This window comes from Olea europaea, unplaced genomic scaffold, assembly GCF_002742605.1.
Source record: "Olea europaea var. sylvestris unplaced genomic scaffold, O_europaea_v1 scaffold987, whole genome shotgun sequence".
NCBI classification, from domain to species: Eukaryota; Viridiplantae; Streptophyta; class Magnoliopsida; order Lamiales; family Oleaceae; genus Olea; species Olea europaea.
The window spans coordinates 88,730-99,134 of NW_019268379.1; the positions used below are offsets into that span (position 1 = coordinate 88,730).

General features: G+C 33.8%; 1 protein-coding gene across 2 annotated transcripts; it reads right to left on the bottom strand.

The window, feature by feature from the left end:
• Positions 1 to 4,063: 4,063 nt before the first annotated feature.
• Positions 4,064 to 8,505, bottom strand: LOC111392830. 2 transcript variants are annotated; one of them, XM_023018224.1, is made up of 5 exons: positions 8,152 to 8,505; positions 7,955 to 8,000; positions 5,842 to 7,653; positions 5,561 to 5,660; positions 4,064 to 4,981 (listed from the first exon to the last, which is right to left on the bottom strand). In XM_023018224.1, the coding sequence occupies exons 3-5, from the start codon at positions 7,579 to 7,581 to the stop codon at positions 4,353 to 4,355; spliced, it is 2,469 nt and encodes an 822-aa protein (XP_022873992.1). In that variant the 5' UTR covers positions 7,582 to 7,653; positions 7,955 to 8,000; positions 8,152 to 8,505; the 3' UTR covers positions 4,064 to 4,352. The 2 variants fall into 2 exon arrangements, with proteins under 2 accessions (XP_022873992.1, XP_022873991.1); XM_023018223.1 differs by having other exon boundaries at positions 5,546 to 5,660.
• Between the last annotated feature and the right edge of the window lie 1,900 nt (positions 8,506 to 10,405).

A 10,405-nucleotide genomic window follows, 5' to 3' on the forward strand; every position in this document is an offset into this window, starting at 1 on the left:
TTCTCATCGACATCTTTCTCCGCCATAAAATTCATCGCGTATGTCTTCCACAAAACCTTTTGTTGCAAAACAATTGAATGCAATGTTCAGCAAACAAATTACAATTTAATAAGTATTTCAAAATGTAAAATGAGTTCAGACAAATCACAAATTCCAGAATAACAAATAAGCCAATGAAAACCTATCATCGATCTGTATCTCTAAATGTTCTCTAGTGATTCTAGCCTTGGCAAGATCAAACTAATATGGATGCTGAAAATTTCTTCTTGTTATTATCTTTGTGTTGTATCAGATTTCAATGGTTCTAGGTAGCCTTCATTCTAATCTTCAAGCTAAATGATATGCATTTTCAATGAACAGGTTTAATCTCAATTTTTAGTATCTTCTGTCACATTTTCGTCACTTCCATGCGCACGCACACTCACATAGAAACACGGATGATATTGGAGTCAATTGGATGCATTGTTATGGGGGAGCAATCGGGATTTCATTGATATGACAAAGCTAAAGTCTCTGCGAGCTTGTCTTTCTTCAAGATTATAGGCCTTTTATCCTTTCTTCCACTTGGGAAGCATATGTTCTATTTTCTGATGTGTGTTCTATTAACCATTAGCTACCTTCAGAGTATTATGCTTTGAATGAAGAAAGGGGAGAAATACATAAGGGAAATAAGGAAAAGAGAAATGAGAAGAAAGGGGAGAAAATCAAGAGAAATTATTACCATCTTCATCGGAGTTGGGCATCACCATCTTCACAGTCGGGGGAAATGTACAAGACTTTTAGATTGAAGGTGGTGAAATCTTAGAAGCAGCTTCGTATTCGACGGGAGAACTCTCCAAAATGGAGGGGGGGAAATGAGTGGGGACAGTGTGGTCTCTTTCTTTTTTTAGGTTTTATGTCGACCGAAGTAGTGAAAAAAGAAGTCACTGTAGCTGCCCGAATTTTAAATTTCTGTTCCGATTCTGTGAGCCTCTGTCTGTACAAGAGGCATAAGTGAAGAAAGAATGTGTTGTATTTATAGGGAAATTATTATTATGTAATTTTTTTTTTTTATTTTTTTTTTGGCTTTTTTAGAATATGGCGGCGAAAAGTGGTGTCAAAATTGTTACCAAGCCCAGGCTCCACTCGGGCTTGAGCGGGCCCATAAAATAAATAGTCCGAACCGTTTTCAAAAGATGTTAACCAAACTGACCCATGACCTATTCAAATTTTGGCGGTCTAGGCCAAGTCGGTCCGGTTCTACCTCCCATTTGTCAATTATTATTGTTTTTTATTTGGAGGAAAAAGTTGAATTATTATTAAAATAGAGATAAGTTTGAATATGCAATGTGCAGCAAATACGAGAGCATCTTCAATGTTAATGTAAACAATATTAAAAAAAGTTATCACATAAGTAAAAAAATATCTACAAAAATTTCTATCCAATACAACATGCCTATGGCTCTAGCTCACGTGACAAGAGAAAATAGACATCGTGAAGAGATCCACCAAAACGTAGAAGCTCTTCTAGATGGAGTGAATCGGCAAAAAATAATCTCTCTCCCTCGTCTCTCTAGTTGTTGTTGTTGTTTTTTTTTTATTGTCTCCTTTTTATTATCGTCTTTCTATCTTACTAAGTCCTTGTTTGAGTCTCACTTTATTTAAAAAAAAAAAAAAAAAAAACACTCACACACACATTTTTTACTCCATATTGTCCAATAAAATTACCTAAATTGAATTTTTTTTAACCATATATTTTCTAAAATTCACTATTCAAAAACACTTTTTTTTTTTTCAAATGGGGCTCAAACAAAGGCTAAATATATATTAAGCCCTTGTTTGATACCCATTTTTTTCAAAATGCATTTTTCTCTCTTTTCTTTTCAACCACACATTCCTTATTAAAATAATATTACATATAAATCAAAAAAATTTCCTTATTTTTCAACCACATATTTCCCATCAAATTACTATTCTAAAATATATTTTTACATAAAAATGTATATCAAATACCCCTAAAGATGAAATTTTGAATTATAAATTGAACTCATTGACTATGAAATTTAAGTTAAATTGTTTATTGATTAGACATTAATATTATGTAAATTAAAAATCTTTTTATTTACATGTCACAAACGGACAATTTTATGGAGATGAGAAAAGGGACTTGTGTGGCGGAATGTCGGCTAAAACAAGAGAGGTTGAGAAATGACCTTCATGATTTGGGAAGAGAGACTTTTGGGAAGATATGCATTTGTGGGTAAAACGCACAAATATCATTAATTTAATAATTCAAAATCTATTCAATCATTCTCTCTCGTGTTGGACAAAATTTTTGAATTGAATTGGACCTAATATAGGTTGGTAGAAGTAGACACCTTCAAGGACAAGCAAGACAGATCACGACACACTGATGCAAGGCCATCGACCCTCATAGGGCGCTCTACCACGACCCCCAAAGGGCGTTCTACCATTACATTCAGGGAGCGCTCTACCACAACCCCCAAAGGACGCTCTATCGCTATCCCAAGAAATCATTCTACCACTAAGCGAAATCCTTAACGGGAATGATATCCCTTGTCCAAACACTTAGCCATAAAACCTTTAATGAATCGACAAGGTTACATGGCCGCTGATACATGTACAATCTTCAGACGGAAAATTAAAGACTCATCACTCAGAACGTGGGTGTAGTAGGAATGCCATCGTGGGACACGTAGCACTACAACCGCCCAGCGGTTACCTAGTGCCTAATATCTATAAATACCCCCGGATGAGACACATGTAAGGGATGATTTTTTTTTTTGAACTCCCATTCTCGTTTTTAGCCATCTGATTTTCAAATATATTCTTTCTAAGTCTGATAACTAATTCTCACGCCGGAGGTAAAACGGGGGAGAAAGTCCCGCCTTCATTTTTCAGGTCTTGCACACTTGACGGAGTGGTAGAAACGCCAAACATTACCGGGTAAACAGAAGGGTGTTGAATCATTGCCTTTCAGGACTCAATTCAAACTGAATAGAGAATCGACAGGTTTGGTTCAACTATTGGTTTTAGACCAAGAATCAAAAAATTGAAAAATAAGCGAATCTCCCTAATTTTTAAATTTATTAACCAAATTATTTTATTTTTTTCTAAATAAATTTGCTAACTAATTAATTTAGCCCAAATTAAAAACATGCTTTTCTTATTTTTAATTTTTAGTCCAAGCTTAAATTAATCAAATGACCTAAGTTTTATACAAATCTATCATTCTACTATAGTGCAGTTTCTACAGTTCTACAGAAAATCAAATTGAAAGTTCAACTAATTCTCTCTTTATTATTATGAGTTCGCTATTCTCATCTTCCTATAATTTTAACAATCAAATCTATGAAAAACTTAATAAAAAAGGTATAAAAGATACACAAAAATGGACAACGTTATTTTGTAAGAGTTAAGATTGAACATGTCATTAATTAAATTAATACACCGTTGTTGTAAAATATTAAAAAATTAATTACTATATGAAACCGAGGAACCGAACCGAACACGAATGGTTTCATAATAAATTTGAACGCGACGGTTCCATTTGCTAAATACTTAAGAAATCATATTCGATTCGATTCTCTTTAGAATTAGATCGAATCAGACCATGTCAAGCCCTAATCTCTCTCTCTCTACACACTATTTGAATTAATTATTGGGCTAACAAAGTTAAATATTTTTCTAACTTTACTGAGATTCCATGGTCCGGTTCACCGGTCTAGGTTGTCCCACCCGACACGGCCCTCCCAATCCATTTTGACACTAACCACAAATCTTGCTTGGACTTATTTCTAAGCTGAGACAAATATGTTATAGAGACAATAAAACATCATGAACAGCCAAATTTGAGAATGCAACTACTATATCTTTATAAAGGATGAGTTTGCGCTCTACAATTTTAAGAAACATAAAGAATTTAAAACAATTTGCAAAAGTACACGAATGTTGTTCTTAAAACTGATCATCTCTGATAATTTAAATATTTTGTGCTTACAACAAATGTACAACTCCTTAGATGAATGGTGCATTGAAATGTGCAGATCTGATCTCATGCCCATAATGCGCAGGATAAAAAATTTTCATTGCTTGCGTGGCAAAAGAATTTTACTTATTGTTCTCTGAAATAATCATATATTTAGAAAACCATACTTACGATTCTTTCTCTCACATCATCAGAGCTGCCTACAGAGGGCCAGGAGATGAATTCTATTGAAATATGAACCAAGCAATCAGCAACTCATTGTAGTAACCCCCACCCCCACAAACCCCAAGATTCTCTTATTTAAAAAATAATAATAATAGAGAGAGTAAATCCCGTTAATCGAAACCCGAATTTGTAGAAATTACTAGCACAAGAAATCTGCGAGAGCATCCTCAACTATTTCACTTAAAACTAGCTTCTCTATGTCAGCCACAACTTCATCGACTCCTTCTGAAGTATACCCCGTTCGCCAACCCACATCCCATGCTCCTATAAGATCTCTCTTGCACCATAGATCTCTGTCAAGCATCGAGTAAATAACATCGGCAATATTGATCTCACTAGAAAGCTTGCTGTAACTCCTCAAATCCTCGATCCCATCACAAATTTCTCGCACCAATCGATCAAGAGATGAGAAACATCTTGACCTAGTTTGAGATAGTGGATAAGTTGTTATCATCCATTGTAGTCTTTTACGCTCCAACATCTCATTTGCACAGTCGAGTAAAAGGTCAGTATCGAGCAGTTCATAACCTTGTAATAATGTTGTTGGACAGGATGTTGGTCCACATGTCCGAGTATCAAAGAGCTCCTCCACATGGCACAGGAATGATGCATTACTCAGAAGTAAACTTCTTGTATAGTTTTCTGTTTTGCAGCTTTCATTCTCAGGTACATTATTATTTGGCACACAATTTCCTTCATCAATGGATCTGACATCCTCAATGATTGGCATAGAAACCTCGAGAGGACTTGAAGTGTTTGAGCACTTATCTGCAATCAAAAAGTAACTTATAAACATTTTCATTAAGATGGATTGAACACACTATTGAGGAAGAAAACGAAGTCTATCTGAAAACCATACAGGAGATAAATGCTTATATAACTGTATAATGATGGAGAATAGCATCTGCCGGTTGATTTTTGTATACGCAAACTAACATAATTTTAAATATAATGTGGATTTTGTTTCTCAACCACAACAAAGTCACCATTTATATGGCTCTGGAAGAGAAATTGCAGGCACATAAACAATACAAATTTTCTTTCACATCTTCCATATCGTAATCGTGAATTGTGGTGATCATTTAGGTTTTTATTCTCCATACTATTAGAAAGTAAAAGTTTTTGCCTTAATAAGCGGAAGACTTGTTTTTTGTCACCTTATTTTGCAAAATTTTAAACGTCATGGCTTGTTGCGCACGTACACATTGAACTTGATACTCATAAAAATGTGAATATTTTAAGTTGTAATAATTTTATGCAAGCAGTTCCCTTAATATTATTTCTACTAAAACTTGCTTAAAAGAAGTGAATTGATAAATTAAGGTTTCTTACCAAACATAGAATTACCAGAAGGATTTGCCATTTCCTCAGGAATTTGTTCTGATGGCATTACTGTCTTATCTATTTCAGTTTTACCAGCAAAATCAACTGGCATCATGGTTTCAACCTGCATTGGAATATTAAATTAGTATAATCAAGAAAAATGACTAATTCAGAACTGAACAATCCACAAACAACTACATAGCCTGAAGACCTAGGTAACATATTCTGGTAGAATAATAAAAAGGGACTCTCGAATGAAGTAATTAGCATCTTAAAAATGAAAAAAATTGGGATGGGAGACTTACAATAGCTAGTGAGGGCTTGCTATCTGGCTTATCGTTTTTGAAGTTCTTCTTCTGACTATTGGAGTTCATTGGTGCAGTTCGTCTTGTGAATTTATCTGAGATAGTAGCATTTTCACGTGGACCCCGATTCTTCGAGACAGTAGATATCTTGTCAGGTTTTCCGAGCTTCAAAGTAGTTGTGTTGCCCAGAACACGAGTTTTGGAAGACCCTTGAGATTTCAAAGTTTTTATTTCTGCTGGTTGCTGGGTATCAGGAGACACTTTCGGTGCCTTGTCAATCTTTGTAAAAGCTGATTCTTTGTTCTGCAACTTAGAGCTGACCGGTTTCTGAATCTTTAACTTGGTACAGGACAGGATTTCTTGAACATCTTTACTTCTAACATCTAGTTTTGCTGATACGTCTCCACAATTTTTTGTTTCTTCGTCCTTAAGGTGTTTTTGCCTTGGAGTTTTTCCAGCTGGCATTTTCCGGTGTAGCTCAGTGGGTTTCAGAGGTCCTTTCAGATGTTCAGCTGCATTAAGTGGAAACTCTTCTTTCCATTTCCTAGGCATTTGATTACTCTTGTAAGCTTTTTCTTCATGGTCGTAGTAATTTTTGTGAAGCTCGGGAATGTGTAGAGGCCTTATAAGCACAATGGGTGAGCCCGTGTCATGACAACCTTTTCTTGAGTAAGAGACATCAGAACGTTTTTCCCCATCGATGGACTTTTTTTGCAGAAGCCCTTTAAACTGCATGGACTCTATCATTTCTTCCAATGTTCTTCGGTCTTGAACTACTTTCTGGGATGCAAACTGAGGCTTCCTCACCCTTGGCAAATCAATATCAGATAAATATCTTCTCTGATCAAAGAATTCATTTTTTCCCACATGCTTTTGGGAGACTGAGGGCAAAGGTTCTGTGGGAATTTCCTCCAGTCCCATAAGCTTGGCAATTAGATTTGATTGCTTCGGCTTCTCTTGTTGAACCTTTAAAGGAGAACTGTCAGACGAGGCAAAATCATGGGAGAAAACCTGCGAGGATTGGCTTGAACTGGTGGAGGGGAAATCCATATATAAGTCTGATTTTCTTCCTTCAAAATGATCTCTCTGTCGAGTGGAGGAACTTTTTGGCAACAGATTTTGCCGGGTAAAACTTTCTCTTATGACTTCCCTGAGCTCCTCATAACAATCCCTGGTCGACCCATCAGCAGAAATTCTCGGCTTCTGGAAGTCCATTGCTTGATTGCAATCTCCAATTCGAATGGAATTCGTAAATTCTGTACCTGTGGCTACTTCTTTCTCTTCCACAACCTTTTCCTTCCGCTTTTTATTCAACTTAGCCATGCAACGTGATGCTTCTTGTAACTTCCCGAGCATTGCTATAGACTCCTGCAGATCAAGTGCGCCTTTTAACAAGTCTTGCGCGATTTTCTTTGATTGCTTATCAAAGCTTACACCGTTCGACCACAAGTCAACCACCTCATTCAATTTATGTGCTCCTCTAGATACCTCCATGATCTGAAAGGAAGACAGGTTTTGTAACTCCTCTGTGGACCCTTTTGAGACTTTGTCCTTCCTTTTTTCATGGTCCGATGAAGACAAATTCAAATTCTTTCGACTCCCTTCATTTTTAATTCTACTCTCCACTTTCTGAGAATCAGTCTTGGATTTTATAGTTGTCTTACATTCAACAACACCTTTGGGATCATCACAAGTGACAAATGATCTATACATAACCGACCTTAGCCTGTCTTGAGGCATATTCTATGATGATCAAGACTTCACAAATGAACTAGAAACACAAAAAACCAGCTCTTGCTTAGCTGTGATTCACTGGAATTGGAAAAAATATAAGCAAATCACAAATTAGTTGCCGGCTTTCGAAAAGGACAGAGTTTTAATAATCATTACATAATTCTCTAGTTTGACATTTTCAAACTATCTCAGTTAAGAATGGACTTAATTCTGATTAACCCACCTAATAATAGACTTACGGATCTACCACAACATCACAAATTTAAGCTTTATTTACAATAAATATGGGTCGACTATATGAATTCCTTTTTTCGCAGTGCAAACTTATTTAGAAGCAGATTTCAAAATCTAAATTCAAAATACTTGCACGGATTTTTACCTGCGAAAGCTTCTCATATCAACCAAATTCACTCTCTTTTAAACCCCTGCAGGAAACCAAAACATGAATCTAAGACACCCAATAAAGGGGAAAAAAAAACATGAAAACACAGAGCCCATTTGAGAATTTTGAAATCTTGAAGAAACCCATATGAGAAAAATTAATTTCACAGACAAAACATGTCGGTTAACAGTTACCTGCATTGAGTGCTTGGCTTTGATGAGAAATCTGAGATCCACGCAAGACTAACAATATTACTAATGGCCGCTGTAAATATCTTTATCACAGATTCATACAAAATCCATATCCAATTTCAAAAAAAAGTTCAATTTTGTTGTGTTTCTGTAATTGTCTTATAGTTAAATACATTCATTGAATTAACTAATAGAAATGGGTGAGTCAATGATTGCAGTTTGTGGGGTGAAACAATTATGACTATCGTGTTTTCCTTGGAAGATTTACGAGGGGAGGTGGGATGATGATTATAAAAGTATGTGGGAGTTATGAGAAGAAACTACCGTGAAGATGTCCATGAATTAATTAATGCTACTTGTGCGGTTTGCTGGCTTGGAATATAATAGTTATTTTAAATTTTTCTTTGTATTTGTCTTTTGAGATGGAGTATTTTGACCTTTAATCTTTTGTTATTGCATGAGTAGTCTTAAATTCGGACAATTTATGGCTATAATAATACGTGCGATCGATGGGTTGTCCTTTGGAAAATTCTATTTGTACATAATTATTGCACATAATGGTATCCATAATGTGATGTAGAAATCATCCGATTGTTGATGTGCAAGTATGAAATTTGAATTAATTGTTGAATCCAGTATCATATATAATTATGAACACCATTATGTAAATAATTATGTACATGTAGCACTTCTCATTGTTCTTTTTCCTTCTAAATATATACGGGCACGAACCATATAAGAAGCGACAAGTTGTGAACCATCCTTGATGGGTGGTAATGGTGGTCGGAGATGGAGAGGGGTAGTGGTGGGATAATTAGAATTTCGTTGCATAGATGGAGCATTTTTTATTTTATTTTTTCTATTTTATCTTTTACTTAAACCTTAAAAATATTTTTTCGTTGCATATATCTTTTACTCTTTTTGACTTCATATGGTGACTCAATTGTCATTATAATGAATTTTTGAATAGTGATATGAAATTAAAATAGTAGGAATTGATTTTCCCTTTATATAGGTTAAGGACCAAAATACTATAAGAATTAAAAGTTAAGGATCGAGGCTGCAATTTTTCCAAGAACAATGGCAGCGTAACGATCTAAAGAGGTATAAATGAAGTGAAAATTTTAAGTAAACATATCTAGGAAAATTTAATCAAATAAGAGAGCTCAAGTTTCTCTTAAATAACTTAAACGGAGATCAAATGACTTCGATAATATGAACATGTATTAAGTTTTGAATATATGTGGTATTACTTTTAAGGTTTGATATAGTCATTTGAACGAAACTAGTAATAAGTATGTGCATTGCACGTCTTACATACGAAATGAATGATATGTTAATATTTTTAAAATAAGGTAATTGATAATATAAAATAAAAAATTAAAATTGTTAAAAATATATATAAATTGAGATTAATTTTTGTTTACTTATTTATTTATGCTAGACATTGATTGGAACCCTATTTTCAACCATTACATCAGCATTGACCAGCTTTGTAATACAAATGGACGCAAAGAAGAATTGATTTAAGAGATGTACATTTGACTAAGTTTAAAATGTTTACTTTTAAGTAAACTAAATGTACATAAATGATTTTCAAAATAATTGTAACATAAACCTTTTTACCTTAACATCTAAAAATAAAAAATGAAAGAAAAAAGAAGCAAACTATATTGTCTAAACACTTTTAGTAACAGAAAATTATGTGATAATCATGCTCATCATATTAATCCATAGCATATTTATTTTAGATTAAAAATCAAAATTACATTCAAAATAAATGTAGAAGTGAAAAGTCCTAAAACAAATGTTTCTTTTCTTTTGAATGAGATTAATACAAATGGTGGAATAAAAATTCTCCCTTTAAATGTATGAAGATATTTTTTTTTTTCCTTTTCTTTATATATTTATATCTAATAAGTATCTGAATTACTATTAATTTTTATGCTTATACAAAAATGAACATGTGATAATAATAAGATATTCAATACTAAATTATTTTTCAGAACACATAATATTAATTTTTATTAATACATAAAGTTTTGGTTTTAGTGAATATGTGTAATTGAGGTGTGAAGCTTATATTTAGTGGGGTGGATACAAATATGGAAAGTGTAAGTAACTCTTAATTATTATGAGTAATTAGTAATGTTTTTAATTTAATGGATAATTTCTTCCATCTTTGATTCTTATGAGTAATTAGTAATGTTTTTAATTTAATGGATAATTTATTCCATCTTTGATTCTTTCCCAACTA

Excerpts from the sequence above, each read along its gene's own strand:
- LOC111392830 (XM_023018223.1), bottom strand. The coding sequence starts at position 7,581 with ATGCCTCAAGACAGGCTAAGGTCGGTTATGTATAGATCATTTGTCACT. Across the intron at positions 5,661-5,841 it reads GCAAGCCCTCACTAGCTATT|GTTGAAACCATGATGCCAGT; the intron begins GTAAGTCTCCCA and ends ATTCCAATGCAG. Across the intron at positions 4,982-5,545 it reads TTCTGGTAATTCTATGTTTG|ATAAGTGCTCAAACACTTCA; the intron begins GTAAGAAACCTT and ends TTTTGATTGCAG.